The 16,900-nt window shown below is 44.9% G+C and overlaps 1 protein-coding gene across 3 annotated transcripts in view; it reads left to right on the top strand.

Moving 5' to 3' along the window:
• Nucleotides 1-16,900, top strand: part of LOC310668825 (UDP-N-acetylglucosamine--peptide N-acetylglucosaminyltransferase 110 kDa subunit-like) — a 92,106-nt gene that overhangs the window by 59,359 nt on the left and 15,847 nt on the right. For all 3 annotated transcript variants that reach the window (XM_083422142.1, XM_083422141.1, XM_083422143.1), the window contains 6 exons: nucleotides 2,994-3,147; nucleotides 5,205-5,306; nucleotides 6,785-6,964; nucleotides 7,299-7,457; nucleotides 10,463-10,552; nucleotides 12,607-12,732. In XM_083422142.1, coding sequence (XP_083278268.1) covers nucleotides 2,994-3,147; nucleotides 5,205-5,306; nucleotides 6,785-6,964; nucleotides 7,299-7,457; nucleotides 10,463-10,552; nucleotides 12,607-12,732 — 811 coding nt within the window. The remainder of the gene's footprint in view (nucleotides 1-2,993; nucleotides 3,148-5,204; nucleotides 5,307-6,784; nucleotides 6,965-7,298; nucleotides 7,458-10,462; nucleotides 10,553-12,606; nucleotides 12,733-16,900) is intronic.

The raw sequence follows: 16,900 nt of genomic DNA, 5'->3' as shown, positions 1-16,900 counted from the left end.
AAGGCAAAGGTCGCTATGGCGAGTCTGGGGGAGAAGATAATTCCTCAGCAGTATGCAGATTTTGAGGAAGTTTTCAGCGAGCGGGAGACTGACAAGTTACCCCCCCCCACAGGCCGTACGATTGTCAGCTCAATTTAGTCCCAGGGACCAGACTGCTGGCGGGTAAGCTGTACTCAGTGTCAGACCAAGAGATACAGGATCTGAAGGAGTTTAATTACAAGAACTTGAGAAGAGGTTTCATCTGAGAATCTAAGGTGGTGGTGGGGAGTCCAGTGTTGTTTGTGGACAAAAAGGGGACAAAAGTGCGTCACCTAGTGGTGGATTTCAGAATTGTCAACTCCTTGACAGAACCCCTCGCTTTCCCCATGCCTTGCATCGATGACGTATTGGTGAGAGTACGCCAGGGCAGAATTTTTACCAAACTTGACCTCAGAGGAGCTTACAACCTGATCAGGGTGTGGGAGGGAGACGAATGGAAGACGACCATGTTTACACCTTTAGGGGCATTTGAGTATCTCATTATGCCCTTCGGACTACAAGGCAGAAGTCCCTGTTTCCAGGCCTTCATGCATCACGGGCTGGGTTCCCTCCTGTACTGTGTCTGTTTCTTGGATGACCTCTTGGTCTTTTCAGAGAACGAGAAACAGCATGTGGAGGACGTTCTGCAACTGTTGGAGAAGCTCAAGGAGCATCAGTTGTGGGTCAAACTGGAGAAATGCCAGTTTCATGCTTGTGAGGTCGAGTTCCTGGGGTACCGGCTGTCGGATAGGGGACTTGCCATGGATCAGGAGAAGGTGAAGGCTGTGTTAGACTGGGAAAGCCCCAAGATGAAGAAGGATGTGCAGGGATTCCTGGGCTTTAGCAACTTCTACTGAAAGTTTATCAAGAACTTTGCACATTTGTTGGCGCCCATAACTGGTTGTCTCAGTGGGCCAGACATAGGTTCCAGGAGGACAAATGACCTGTGGGGGAGCACTGGCAGGGGAGGCAGAACTGGTGAGACTCACCAAAGACGATGACTTTGCTCAAAGGAAATTAGGCGAGCTCAGGGAGGGGCTGGGAGCAGATGGGGGCTTTGAGGAGAAAGGGGGGCTGTTACTCTACAAAGGGGCATTGTGCCGTATTTTTTGCTCCATAAGGTGCACCTGACCATAAGGTGCACCTAGTTTTTAGAGGGGGAATCAAGCTGCTCTTTGGGGCTGGGGAGGGGGACCGGGCTTTCCCCTCCAGCCCCGACAAGTTCTGGGAGAAGCGGCCTGCACGCAGCCTGTCCGCAGCTATTTGGGGCCACATGTGCAGCCTGTCCGCTTCTCCCAGATCTTCTCGGGGCTCGAGGGGGAAGCCCGCCCCCTCCCCCAGCCCCGACAAGCTCTGGGAGTATTCCCCACCTCCCTTTAAAGAGTGCACGGCTTTTGCGGGAGGTGGGGGAATTCCCCCACCTCCCGCAAAAGCCCACAGGAGCCGTGCACCCTTTAAGGAGCGCACGGCTCCTGTGGGCTTTTCTACGAGGAGGGAGAAGGGACTGACTGGCCGCGTCAATCCCTTCTCCCTCCTGGGGAAAAGCCCACAAGAGCCGCAAGGAGCTTGTGTGTGGCTCTTGGGGGCTTTTCCTGCCTGCCTCCCCCCCTGCATTCGCGCCATAAGATGCACATACATTTCCCCTTACTTTTTAGCAGGGAAAAAGTGCGTCTTATGGAGCGAAAAATACGGTATGTACCGGGAGAGCCTTTGAGGGTCAGAGTCCTCAAGCAGCTCCATGACAACCCTACAGCTGGGCATTTTGGGCAACACAAGACCATGTTGTTAGTTACGCGGGATTTCTGGTGGCCCAAGGTAAGGGAGGATGTGCAGGAATATGTACGAGGATGCGACACGTGTCAGAGAGCAAAGAGGGAAAGGGCGGCTCCGGCGGGGCTTACCCACACCGGGGAGACCATGGGAGGCAGTGTCCATAGACTTCACGACAGACCTGCCCATGTCCCGAGGTAAGACGGCTGTCATGGTGGTGGTAGACCTGCTGACCAAGATGTGTCACTTTGTGGCATCCTCCCATGCGGTGACAGCTGAGGAAACCGCCAAGTTCCTGGATCACATCTTTTGGCTGCATGGGGTCCCTTCTAGGGTAATTTCGGACCATGGAAGACAGTTCACCTTGTGTTTCTGGCGCAAGCTCATGAATTTGTTGCAGGTAGAGGTGAGCTTCTCCACAGTCAGGCACCCACAGACTAATGGACAGGTGGAGAGAGCGAATGCCATTTTGCAGCAGTACTTGCGCTGCTATGTCAATCAGCAGCAGAATGATTGGGTGGAGAAGCTAGCACTGGCAGAGTTCGCCCACAATAATGCTGAACACGTGTCCACAGGGATGAGTCCCTTTCTTTCCAATTACGGGTGCCATCCCAGGGCCTTTCCTCCTCCACAAAAATAGCTGTTTACTTGGCCGTTTTCCTATGCCGTGAAGGCTGAAATTTCAATTCAGCGGAGCAGGGTCAAGATATCAACTGATATGCATGAAATTTCAGGTATAGCTGTATAATCCCTAATGTAGTAAGATAAGACCTTTGGAGCAGGCATTTTTTTAAAAAAGAGTTTTTTATGAACTGCCCTACTGAACACCCAATGCTTTTCAGTGGAGCAGGGTCAAGATATTAACTCAGGCATGGCCAAACGTGGCCCTCCAGCTGCTTTGGGATTACAATGCCCATCATCCCTGACCACTACTCCTGTGAGCTTGGGATGACGGGAGTTGTAGTCCCAAAACAGCTGGAGGGCCAAGTTGGGCCATGCCTGTATTAACTGATATGCATGAAATTTCAAATATAGCTATATAAGATAAGACATTTGGAGTAGGCATTTTCAAAAAAGTTTTTTATGAACTGCCCTGATGACCACCGCATGGGATAGAAAGGGCCTTCTCGGCCCTTTTTTCCCCTGCGTAACTTCAATGTGTTTTTGTACCAAAAATACGTTTTTTATCTCGCCCTCCGTGTCAGAATCAGTCCCACTTTTGCAGACGCCTATTCCAACATGGGGAACACCTTGAAGGAAATGCAAGACGTCCAAGGAGCTCTGCAATGCTACACAAGAGCCATCCAAATAAATCCTGCATTTGCTGATGCCCACAGCAACCTCGCTTCCATCCATAAGGTGAGCTTTGCGTCTCTGCTAAATCTTTTTTTTCCAGGGGGGGGGGGGGAACGACGACGAGGAAATCCATTCGTTTTTACAAAGGAAAACAATTGGCGAAAGCCATCCCAAATCAAGACATGTCGCAAAAAGAAAAAGGGAAAATCAGAATTTATGCTGGAAGTGCGAGGAGGCACACTGATACATTTATGGTGGGGTTGTGGAATAGTTCAAAAATTCATGAGGAAATAAAAAAGATTCTTAGAATTAATTTAGAGAAAAAACCAGAGGCATATTTACTAAGTATAAGATGTAAACAAATACCGCAAGATCGAAAGATATTATTCTTATATGCAACAGCCGCAGCAAGGCTACTCCTTGCACAAAACTGGAAAGGGAAATATACCCACAAAGGTTGACTAGATAAAGAAATTGCATTTATAGAATTGGCAAGGTTAACTGCAGTAATAAGGTACCAATCAAACCAGAAAATAGAAATACAATGGAAATGGTTTGAGGATTACATGTCCAAGTACTGCTCAAAAACTAACATGCTGATATGTTTGGATTAATGTTTGTAAAGCTGGTGAAAAAAACCAGCAAGTTAAAAGAGTTAAGAAATATAAATTTAGATTAAAATTGCAATGTGAATGTGAGTGAAGGAAGTCACATGGGTATTTGGGTAAATAGTGAGTTGGGTATAGGGTTTTGGGTTAGGTGTGGGGAATCCGTATATATAGCATTATATATGTAATGAATAGTGTTGAAAATGCACGGCAACTAACATGTAAAATGAAATCAATAATAAATAGGGGGGGAAATGCAATATGTAATATATAGGAGGGTGAGGGACAGTTGAGGGAAGTCGCAAGGGTGTTTTAATGTCTGTAATTTATGGTGGTAGGGTAATATAATTTTTGTATTGTGTTTATGTGTTTGTAAATAAAATTTAAAAAAAGAAAAAAGGGGGGAAATTGTACTTTTCAGTGTCAGGCGGGGTTTTATTACTCCAAAATAAAGTAAAAAATGGGGGGGTCGTCTTATACGGGCGATTGGGTGGGTGAATGGCTTGTTTTCTTAAATTTGAGCCCCCCGAAATAGAGGGCGTCTTATACAGGCAGGAAAGCATGGCAGATTCCTACACCCAAAAATCACATTGTGACTTCCGATCACCCCAATGCGATCCCTATGTCATGTTTCCGACGACGCCCTTTCGCTCGTCTCTCCTAGATCTCAAATGCATTGCATTTGTCCTATTTCCTGCTGTCCTTCGTCAATCCACACCCGCCAAAGAATTTAATTTTTTCCAGCCTTCTTTTAGACCAGGCATGTCGCAAGCCTTGCCCAGGGGCCTAATCCAGTTTACTTACTGGGGCAAAGCTCAACAACTTCGGGGTAAAATTGCCCCCAAAAGGTCAACAACGCAGTATATGCCCTGGGGTAAAAATCTTTTAAAAAAAAAGCTCAACAAGTTTGGGATTAAATCCTAAAGAAATCTCAACAACTTTAATCTTAGAAAAAAAAGCTCATCATCTTTGGGGTTAAATCTTGCTGGTCGATTTAATCTGGCTTCCTGGGGTAAAATCCTAAAAAAAGCTCAGCAACTTTGGGGTAAATCGTAAAAAAAGCTAATCAAATCTGGCCCCCTTTGGGAAAAATTTGGGCACCCCTATTTTAGACAATACTCTGCAAGTGTCCTGTTCGCTATGAAATGTTTGTTCTGAAACCTCTCATAATTCTGCCTGTAGGGCAGCTGGAGGGCTGAGTTCGCCTATGGCAGGCACCCCAAAACTGGGGCCTCCAGATGTTTTGGACTACAATTCCCATCATCCCAGACCACTGGTCCTGCTACCTAGGGATCATGGGAGTTGTAGGACAAAACATATGGGGGGGCCGCAGGTTGGGGATGCCTGTCTTGAGCTCATTAGGTATGCTATCCCAAAATTCTCTTTATTTTTTTTACATGTCCACCCGGCGTGGATCATTGTACCGTTCGTCTCTGCTTCATCTTTGGTTTTACTGGTTGAGACAAAAAGCAGGTGGCAATTGCTAAAATATCCCTCCCCTCCCTTTTCTAGGATTCCGGAAATATCCCTGAGGCAATTGCTTCGTATCGCACCGCCCTGAAACTGAAGCCGGACTTTCCCGATGCTTACTGCAACTTGGCGCACTGTTTGCAGGTGAGGAGGGCTTTTTCACCAATATAAGGGCTAACACTTCTGGGGTTTCCAGCGTTTGGGAACCGAAGCGTTTAAGTCCCAAGGTACCACAGTAGTGGTAAGGAATTGTCCAGTAGCAGCTTAGAGACCAACTCGGTTTGTTCTGGGTCAAAGCTTTTGTGTGCAGGCACTCTTCTTCAGTTACACAGAAACAGAAGTCACCAGACCCTGATATATAGTGGGAGGGTGGAGTCAGGTATTTCTCAGAAGGGTAGGAGGAGATGCCTTGTGGGGGTCAGGTGGGATTGCTATGAGGAATTATGAAAAATGAAGCAAGCCATTGTGTCGGCAATGAAAGCATTGCGTTCACTGGGTTTGAGTCATTGACAATAATTTCTGATCAAATCCCACAAGCCTCTGCATCTCTGCCCATCTTCTTTACTGTTCATTTTCTACACCTGACAGGCATGTATAAGCATTCTAAAACACAGGCCAGTTGCTTCACCAGGAATCCTGGGTCATAAAGATAGAAGGTAGCTTTGATGTAGCAGATTATTAGCATACGTAATGATTAGCATATGTAATGTTTCTGAAATTCTTTTGTAAGAAGACAGCTGCTTGGAGATCCTGTATTGAATGTCCTGGGAGATTGAAGTGTTCTCCTACTGGCTTCTCTGTCTTGCGATTCCTGATGTCAGATTTATGCCCATTTATCCTCCCAGGACATTCAATACAGGATCTCCAAGCAGCTGTCAGAAACAGACTTGAAAGAGAAGTTGCTGAATTACAACTTATTACTCAACTGAAAACGATGGAGAGACCTGGTCTGAATAGAGATACTGGATTCCTGTCTCATTACATGTGCCAACCATCTGCATACTATCCCTTGCTTTTTCCTGTAGGACTAATTGCAGTCATTCACAGTCGCCCACAGGTTGACCAAACCCATTGGGTCCTACTACCCTTTGGAGAAAAACTCTACCCTCCCTCTATATATCAGGGTCTGGGGACTTTTCCTTCCACTATATATCAGGGTCTGGGGACTTCTGTTTCAGTGTATCTGAAGAAGTCTGCCTGCGCACGACAGCCAAGTGTTATTATCATTAAATACAAGGATTAAGAAGGTGTCAATCATGGAGGCACAGGTCTGTAATCCTTTTTTACCAAAAGGTTCAGCCTTGCTGGCATCCTCTCAATATGGACAAGCAGAGGAAGGTTTCCTTTTGGGAACAGTAAAATCACCCGTCTCCTACTACCCTTATGAGAAATACCCCACCCCACCCTCCCACCTATATATAAGGGTCTGGTGACTTCTGTTTCAGTGTATCTGAAGAAGTATGCATGCACACGAAAACTTATACCAAGCACAAACTGAGTTGGTCTCTAAGGTGCTACTGGACATTTTATTTATTTTTTTATATATTTCGACTGTGTCAGACGTACACGGCTACCTACCTGAATCTAGAACGTAATTCAGGGTTTTCTTTGCCTCCTCTCAGATCGTTTGCGATTGGACCGATTATGACGAGAGAATGAAGAAGCTTGTCAGTATTGTGGCTGACCAGCTGGAGAAGAACCGACTCCCTTCGGTGCACCCCCATCACAGCATGCTTTATCCGCTATCTCACGGCTTCCGAAAGGCTATCGCTGAGAGACATGGGAACCTCTGCATGGACAAGGTGGGTCTGTGCCAGGCATGGCCCAACTTGGCCCTCCAGCTGTTTTGGGACTACAGTGCCCATCATCCCTGACCACTGGTGCTGTGAGCTACGGATGGTGGGAGTTGCAGTCCCAAAAGAGCTGGAGGGCCAGGTTGGGCCATGCCTGATCTAGAGCAGTGGTGGCCAAACTTGGCCCTCTAGCTGTTTGGGGACTACAATTCCCATCATCCCTGACTGCTGGTCCTGTTAGGTAGGGCCTCCCACATCTTTGAATAATAATATTCAAAGAAAAAAAAGTTATTATTATTACATGTCATTTCTGTAACATGGCTTCCTTGAATCCCCCTGCCAGATCAACGTCCTCCACAAGCCGCCCTATGAACACTCCAAGGATTTGAAAGCCAGCGAGGGCCGGCTCCGCGTGGGCTATGTCAGTTCTGACTTCGGCAACCACCCCACCTCCCATCTCATGCAGTCCATCCCAGGCATGCACAATTCGGACAAATTCGAGGTGAGGTGCACAAGAGGGTGGCCGTGCGAGTAGCTCAGGCGGCAGAGCGCCGAGAGTCTGAATCTCAGGGTCGCGGGTTCGAGCCCCACGTTGGGCCAAACGAACAAACGAATCTTCATCTGTGTCAGCCCTCGGCTGTAGCAATAAAACGAGACGATCTACAAAGAATAGAACTGAAAAGTCAACGATATCAAATACATTTGAGGGTTTTGAATCGAGAGTGGGTTTTATTCTGACTGCCCCAGCTCAAAACCTGGCCACCTTTGTAAGTACCGTATTTTTCGCTCTATAAGACGCACCAGACCACAAGATGCACCTAGTCTTTGGAGGAGGAAAACAAGAAAAAAATTATTCTGAATCTCAGAAGCCAGAAGAGCAAGAGGGATCGCTACGCAGTGAAAGCTGCAATCCCTCTTGCTGTTCTGGCTTCTGGGATAGCTGTGCAGCCTGCATTCGCTCCATAAGACGCACACACATTTTCCCTTACTTTTTAGGAGGGAAAAGGTGTGTCTTACGGAGCGAAAAATACGGTATGTACCGGGAGAGCCTTTGAGGGTCAGAGTCCTCAAGCAGCTCCATGACAACCCTACAGCTGGGCATTTTGGGCAACACAAGACCATGTTGTTAGTTACGCGGGATTTCTGGTGGCCCAAGGTAAGGGAGGATGTGCAGGAATATGTACGAGGATGCGACACGTGTCAGAGAGCAAAGAGGGAAAGGGCGGCTCCGGCGGGGCTTACCCATACCGGGGAGACCATGGGAGGCAGTGTCCATAGACTTCATGACGGACCTGCCCATGTCCCGAGGTAAGATGGCTGTCATGGTGGTGGTGGACCTGCTGACCAAGATGTGTCACTTTGTGGCATGCTCCCATGCGGTGACAGCTGAGGAAACCGCCATGTTCCTGGATCACATCTTTTGGCTGCATGAAAAGGCCTTGGCCCTGGTTGAGGCCAGTTGAACATCCCCGAGGCCTGGGACCTCCAAGATATTATTATTTGCGGACCATAAGGTCCTCCGCAGGTCATGCCAGGAGAGGCGGTCCTGCAGGTACGAGGGGCCTTGGCTATATAGGGCTTTAAAGGTTAAAACCAGCTCCTTGAATCTGACCCTGTACTACACTGGGAGCCAGTGCCGCTGGTATATCATTGGACAAATGTGATCCCGCTGTGAGGACCCCGTAAGGAGTCTCGCCACGGCATTCTTCCCCTTCTGGAGTTTCTGGGTCAGCTTCAAGGGCAGCCCCGCGTAGAGCAAGTTACAATAATCGAGCCAGGAGGTGACCACCACATGGATCACCATGGTGAGATCAGGGCAAGAGAAGGCAGGGACCAGCTGCTTAGAGCAGCAAAGGTGGGAAAATGCCGCCTTTGCTGTAGCTGTAACCCGTGTCTCCATAGAGAGGGAGGCGTCAAAGGTTACACTCAAACTCCTGACGGAAGGCGCTGGCACTAATTGCGCCCCTGCAAGAGATGGGAATTGGCCTCCCAGCCCCATGTTGTCCCAGCCCAACCAGAGGACCTCTGTTTTCGAAGGATTTCACTTCAACCGGCTCCCGCACAACCATCCGGCCACAGCTTTCAAGCCTCTGGTCAGTGTGTCCAGGGCCGAGTCAGGATGGCCGTCCATCAACGGATGAAGCTGGGTGTCATCAGCATATTGATGACAGCCCTGCCCAAAATTCCAGACATGCTGGGCAAGGGGCGCATAAAAATGTTTAAAAGCGTTGGAGAGAGGATTGTGCCCTGCGGAACTCCACACACCAAGGGGTGCCGTGACGACAACTCCTCCCCTAGCGCAATCCACTGTCCCCGACCTGAAAGGAAAGAGTGCAGCCATTGTAAGACTGTGACCTGAATCTCCACGTCCTTTGCTGTCACCTGGTCCTCTTGATCTGCCAAGAGAGAGGACGCTGGGGCAGTGGTTGGGCGACCCGGAACGGGCAATAAAAGAGGGGTGATAATCTCACGCCTCAAGTCTTTTTATAAAGGGCATGTGCCACTGATTTGGTGCTGCCATCTCTGCAGGGACATGAGCGTTTTTTGGGTGGAATCTGTTGGAATCATCCTTTGAGTCCAGCCAAGGGTGAGACATTTTAATCTTGCGACGGTCAAAGCACGTCTACATTTTGGGATCGCTCGGTTATGCAGATCGGGTGCCGGAGAGTTGAAATGGGAAGGGGGGAGAGAGTCATACCACAGGCGAAATTTCCTGATGGCAACCAAGTTGTTCTGACGCTTGAGATCATTTAGGCACTGACAGATTAGACCAGGCACCCCCAACCTTTGGCCCTCCAGATGTTTTGGACTATAGTTCTCATCATCCCTGACCACTGGTCCTGTTAGCTAGGGATCATGGGAGTTGTAGGCCAAAGCATCTGGAGAGCTGCAGGTTGGGGATGCCTGGATTAGACTGCTTGACTGTTTTAAGATGTATTTTAATTAATTGATTGCCTGTTTCTATGTTATTTGTATACTGTGTTAGTTTTATCATGTTAGCTGCCCTGAGCCCGGCTCCGGCCAGGGAGGGTGGGGTACAAATATGAAATTATACTATTATTAAAACCCGAAGTCAGTAGCTGTTGTGGGGATAAGCCACAAGAGGGAAGCTCTAGGGCAAAAGATTCCCGCATTGCAGGGGGTCATACTAGATGAGCCTCATTGCCCTTTCCAACTCCCCAGTTCTACAATTCTCTGTCAGCGATTGCTTCATCTTGGAGGCAAGCTGTGATGGTTTATGCGCTTCGTAAATTCTGGCGTTTTCCTGCAGCGTTTGAGAAAGATGGGCTTTGTCCGATGTTTCCCTCCCCCCCCCCCCCTGTGTTTTGTCGCTTCTCGCGTGCTCCCTGCTCAAATGACCCTCTAATGCATTTTATACAATGGACTTTTAATTTCCATTCTTTGTATATCATATTGTTTTATTGCAATTGCCAACGCAAATAAAGATTAATTCATTCATTCAGTGACTGGTCAGCCTCAGTTCTAAGCATCTCCTCTCTTTCCCAGGTCTTCTGCTATGCCCTCAGCCCTGACGACGGCACAAACTTCCGGGTCAAGGTGATGGCTGAAGCAAATCACTTTATTGACTTATCTCAGGTGAGAGCTCTTTCCCCCCTATATATCCTAAATAACGCTCTTGCCCGGGCAACCTTTTCCAGAAGATACTTGTCATTTCGAGGAGTTTAGCGATCAATAATAATAATAATAATAATAAAATAATAATAATAATAATAATAATAATAATAATAATAATAATAATAATAATAATTTATTTACACCCTGCCCTCCCCTGCCGAGACCGGGCTCAGGGCGGCTAACATCAATTATCAAATACATTAAAACACAAAATCAAACAATTGGTTTAAAATACAATTCTAATCACATTTAAAATCAAAATAAAACTCAGAGATACGGTCATCTCTTCCTGCCTCTGTTTACTTCCCTTCTCTATCTCTTGCTAAAGCTCTTTGATGGCCGAGAACAGGCTTTTAATGCATAATCTGGCAGAAGGAAGAAGCGCTAATGTTGTGTACTTTCTGTTCTTGGAATGCTAGACGTTGTTAGGAGGAATGTGCGGTATCGGAAGAGGGGGCTAAATAATGAATAATCGGCACTAGCAGCTTCTTCAGGTATCTAAAGAAGTATGCTTGCACACGAAAGCTTATACCAAGAACAAACTTAGTTGTTCTCTAAGGTGCTACTGGATAATTAATATATTTCGACTGCACTAGCTAGTGAGGCAAACCATCCAGGCTAGCGATCAATAATCTATAAATCAGATTTTGGGGCAGAGTTTGGAAACTCATGTCTGAACTCATGGCTGAAGGGTCGTGCAACATGGGGTGGGGTGGTGGTGGTCACTTTGCCGCTTCTCGGGAGCTTTCCAGTGGCTGGTTGAAGTTCTTGCTTGGTAATATATATATAACAGGGTAGATTTGATTTAAATCAAATAGATTTAAATCATGATTTAAATAACTAGTTGGTGTCCAAACTTTTTCCAAAGAGGGCCAGATTTGATGACGTGAACATGCGTGAGGGCTGGCCAAAGTTCTTGAGCTTTTTTTAGGATTGAAGATGGACTTTGGACGTGCCTGGCCTTAACCCAAACCCCAACTCTCACTGTAGCCCTTGCCTTTGCCCTAGCTGTAAACACTAAATCTCTAAACCCTAAGTCTAACAGTAATTCTTACCCTAGCCCTAGCCCTAGCTCCAGCCCTAGCCCTTAGACTTTGCCCTAGCCCTAGCCCTTTCCCCTAAACCCCTAACCCTAAACTACATTTCATATGATTCCTGGATGCTCTCAAGTCATGGGTGCAGAGTAGTGCTTCAGATACCCTGCCCAGTTTTGTCACGGAGCACGTCTCCTGAGCTATGGCAATCTGACCAAAACGTCGCACTTTCCTGCAGTGCAGGATTTTGCAAAAGCAACAGCAAGTGCACTGTATGAGGGAAAGAAGCTCAGAAGGACAATTCGAGGGCTGTGACATCGTCGCCGGGTTGTCGAGTCAACCTGAAAGATGCCTTAGCAGATGTAGTAGTATTGTCAGATGCTGGTGTGGTTGCTCGAGAGTAAACAGGCAAGACTCCGACCTGTCTTTTCCAGACTTTATTCTTGGTGCAAACTATTTACAGTGAAGAGCATCGTAAGTTCATGTCTGGCTCAATCGCTATCAGAATCTGGGAGTGGTCGGTCTTTGTACCTCCCCCAGCATAAAAGTCACGTCACCCCCAGCCTTTTCTGCCCCTCCCTGCGCTGAAGCCTACTTCGCAGAATGGGCGCTGGCAAGGGCGTACTTCCCGCCTCTCCGGTTTGCTCAGGCTCGATGTTGAGGCTCTCCCTAGCATCCCCTGGTCCCTGCACCTCTTCTCCACTGGAGGTGGGCTTTCCTCCTCGCCAGAAGAGGAACTGCTTCGCAAGATTTTTGGAGGCTCCCTATAACACAACTGCCCTTCCATCTCTCGCCTCTGAGCTGATGGCAGTAGTAGTAGTAGTAGTAGTAATAATAATAAAAAATTTATTACTTATACCCCGCCCATCCGGGTGGGTTTCCCCAGCCACTCTAGGCGGCTTCCAACAAGAGATTAAAAAGACATTAAAACATCAGTTGTTAAAAACTTCCCTAAACGTGCTTCTAATGTTTGCGTTTCAGGTCCCGTGCAATGGCAAGGCGGCCGACCGCATTCACCAAGACGGCATCCATATCCTCATTAACATGAATGGCTACACCAAAGGAGCCCGCAATGAGCTGTTTGCTCTCCGGCCGGCCCCAATCCAGGTAAAGGAAGTCACAGTGAAAAATGTTGATCATACAGTGGTCCCTTGGTTCTCAAACTTCATCCCTTCCAGAAGTTAGTTCCGAAACCAAAGCGTTCCCAGACCGAGGCGCGCTTTCCCATAGAAAGGAATGCAAAACGGATTAATCAGTTCCAGGCTTTTTGAAAAACAACCCCTGAAACAGCCATTTAACATCAATTTTACTCTCTAACGAGACCATTGATCCCTAAAATGAAAGCAATCATCAATGTACTGTACTATAAAATAAATAAGACAGTATTGTAGATGATAATTTTTTTAAAAAAATATTGCCTGCAATGATGATAGGGATGGGGGGCTTCAATCCATTTCCGCAGTCACACCATCCATCCGTAGCTAAAGTCATTGTTTGGATCGGGGGCTTCTATCCATTTCCGCAGTCACACCATCCATCCATCCGTCTGTCCATCAGTAGCTAAAGTCACTGTTTGGATGGGGGGCTTTTATCTGTTTCCGCCATCACACAGTCAGTCCATCCATCCATCCGTCATGCAATCCATCAATCAGTAGCTGAACTGGGCTCCACACAGTCACAAAAGCAAGTTAACCAAAAAAGCCTCAAAAACAAAAACGCAAAATAGCAAAAACAAAAGCGCCAAATTTAATTCGTTCCGGAAGTCCGCCTGACTTCCAGAATGTTCGAAAACTGAGGCACGGCTTTCGATTGGTGCAAGCACCCTGGAAACAATTGCCGACAGCCGTGTCGAACGTCCGGCTTCCGAAAAACTTCCGGACACCAGAACACTTTCTTCCGGGTTTTCGGAGTTTCAGAACCCATGGTACTACTGTGTGCCCAAAATATTCCTTACTGTAGTCGTAAGATGTTAATGCTGTAATGTTAAAAAATGTCATTAATACCGACTGCTCTGGGAAGTAAAAAAAAAAGCCTCCTGGGTCCTTAATTGTGTGATAAATCTTGCTTTATGTGGCCTTTTTGTAGCGCTTGGTTTGTTTGTTTGTTTGCAAACTTCAGACCAGGGCGGATTTGATTTAAATCAAATCGATTTAAATCACGATATAAATCACAATTTAAATCACTAGTCAGGCTTAATTTAATTAAAAACAACAACAACAACAACAGAAAGGCATTCCTGCTGGTATAATCTTTAATATTTACAACCAGATGAAGGTTTCAGTTTTGGAATCATAAATTTTCAGAGTAGTTTTGACAGTCCTATCAAAAAAGAAATACATAGACCGAACATGATGTAATGATAGCAAGGTTTAATAAGTGAACTGTTTCTATTTGAACAACTTTTCTGCTGTACTTTATTGGAAGGAGAAAAAGAATCATCTTCTCCATAACAATTTCAACCATTTATTTAACTAAAACAATAACACGACAGCATATGTATCCATGTTGGTTAACTGATGTGGTTAAACATTTTTTTAAAAAAAAAACAGGCTGAGTTTCTGCACACATGAAAAACTTAAAACAAATTCTTATTTCCCAATGGCCTTTGATGTAACTTAAACAGAAAATCTTTAGAAAGATTTTCCTCCAAAAGCATTTTATGATTTAAATCGAAACAATCCAATTTAATTTGTTAAAAAATCCTGAAGTACAGTCCCTGGGGGTTTAAGCTCAGACTTCAAAAAGATTCTCATCATGGTGTTTGGATAACGGAGGTGTTTGGTATTTTTCTTCTTCTCTACTTAACATCTACAATTGGTTTTCAATGCCAAGCCTCATTAAGAACTTACTTTTTTAAAAAAAGAGGACAGATGGATTTCTGTTTATAATTAGGCATTTAATTGTGCAGCTTTACATAAGACTTGAAAGACTTGATGGAAGAGGAGGCAAGATGGCTCTTGCTGATATGAAGCAGCATGAAAAAATATATTCCTCCCTTTCTTTGAGGCGAGTAGGCGTTATGCGCTGACTGATTTTGCAATGATTTGAGATAACAACTTGGAACAATATACAGTGCATTATGAGCGAGAGAGAAGGCTAAGTGGTGTCTAGCAGCGTCCCCCTTTAGGGCCCAGAGGGGAGAGAGTTTCAGTCTCCAAATGACTGATATTTGTGGAATACAGGTTCATTGTAATATTGCAAACAGTTTTGCCTAACAATTTAACTTGGAAGGTACTGGTTCAATAAAGCTCAAAAGGAAGGTTTGGACAATTAATGAGTTGCCGCGCCATTAAACTTCAGATAACAGATTTGGACAATTTCCCGGATTGGAATGGAGTCAGAGGAAGCTGCGCTGATAAAAAGACTGTTGGAAAAATGTGTACTAACAAAGCTGTATTCGACGGATGAAAGTTTATTATGTTTGACATGATTGAGAATCATGGACTCAGGGACGCAGAATTATAAAGCGTCAAAATGGAAATGTGGAAAATATGGAAACAACGAGGAGAGGCAGGACTGAGATGTGGAGATATGTGTCAGGACTGGTCGTTGTCCTCTTCAGATCACCACACAAACGCTTCTTGTTCTTTTATAACTTTTTATTGCGTATTAACAAAACAATCTTATAAACGGTTCTTAACTATTCTTCCCCAGAGTCACTTATTTCAGATACCTTCTGAGCTCTGCTTCTCCATGACCAGCCACTCTCAAAATGGCGAAGGAGCTGCTCCTTTTGCTTTCCCGCTCTTTTTTCTAACCTCCTGGCTAGAGCTGGCCTGTATCTCCCCTCCTCCGAATCTGAGCTAGAACTTAAACATTGCCGTCCCTGTGAACATCCTGTCCCTCCCTGTTGTTCCTCTTGCTCCCTTCTATTAGATTCACTGCTCTCCTTCCCCCCTTGGGGAATGCTTTCTCCCTCTGAGAAACTGGAAACTTATAACTCTTCCCTGACATCATGCTTCAGAGATCCAGATCGTGGGGCGCTCCGAAAAATTTATAATTATAATTTGGACTATAATTTGGTCTTTTGTATTGTTGTTTTTTATTTTAATTGGAGTATTATGATTGGATATATTAACTGGATGTTTTTATTGGAAAATCAATAAAAATGTTTTGAATTTTTTTATTTTTATTTTTTAATTCTTAATTATGTGATCGACTATCTTGCTTTCTGTGGCCTTTTTTGTAGCTCTTGCCGGAAGACACGGTCCTCTTTAAGAAGCTCTTAGGTTTTTGTGGTTTTTTTTGCAAACTCTGGATATCTTGCCAGAGGTATTTTAGGTAAGGATATTTCAAAAAAATTGAGTGAAATTTTTCTATATGTTACTGCTGCGGCCAGTACATTGGTAGCAATGAATTGGAAAGGGGAACCAGTCCCAACGCTATCAGATTGGAAATTCAAATTACAGGAATACATGGAAATGGCGCAAATAACCAAGAGATTGAGAGGCAATACAAAACAATAATTTAGTCAAAAATGGGAAATGTGTAAGATTTACTTATAGAAATATAATAGTGGTATAATATCGATGGCAGCGTTCAAACGACCCTTGTTTAAAAGTATAGCGGAGAAATAAGGTAAAGGGTACAAACTGTTGTAAGAACGTATTGGAAAATACAGAAAGAATAAGGTAACAATGAAGTACGTTAATAATAATAATAATATATATATCTCCCGCCCATCTGGCTGGGTTTCAACACTAGAAAGGAACTTTGCATCGGGTAATGATAGGAAGTCTGCTTAACATTAGGAAAAGGATCGGAAAAAGGAGACTGCACAAATTTAACCCAAGCTTAATTTTTGCCAATTCATAGAAGGAAGATTTGTACATGGATACTTAACTTTTTTTGTTGAATTAGGAGTATGTATATTATTTATTCAGGTAGGTAGCCGTGTTGGTCTGATGCAGTCGAAATATATAATTTTTTTTAAAATGTCCAGTAGCACCTTAGAGACCAACTAAGTTTCTTCTTTATATTATTTACATTATTATTATTTACATTACATTATTATATTAATATCATATTATATTTATATTGTTTATATTATTATTCAGTGTATCCAAAAAAGTGTGCATGCAAACGAAAGCTTGTACCGAAAACAAACTGAGTTGGTCTATAAGGTGCTACTGGACCATATATATGTGTGTGTGTGTGTGTGTGTGTGTGTGTGTTCATTCATGAATTTCAATAAAGTTAAAAAATAAAAAGCTTTGGATATCTTGTTTCACTGCCTTACTGTATTTTAATATTTTGTTGGGAGCCGCCCAGAGTG

Source organism: Podarcis tiliguerta, assembly GCF_965153285.1.
Source record: "Podarcis tiliguerta genome assembly, chromosome: W".
Taxonomy (NCBI): domain Eukaryota; kingdom Metazoa; phylum Chordata; class Lepidosauria; order Squamata; family Lacertidae; genus Podarcis; species Podarcis tiliguerta.
This window is presented reverse-complemented; position numbering and strand designations above follow the sequence as displayed.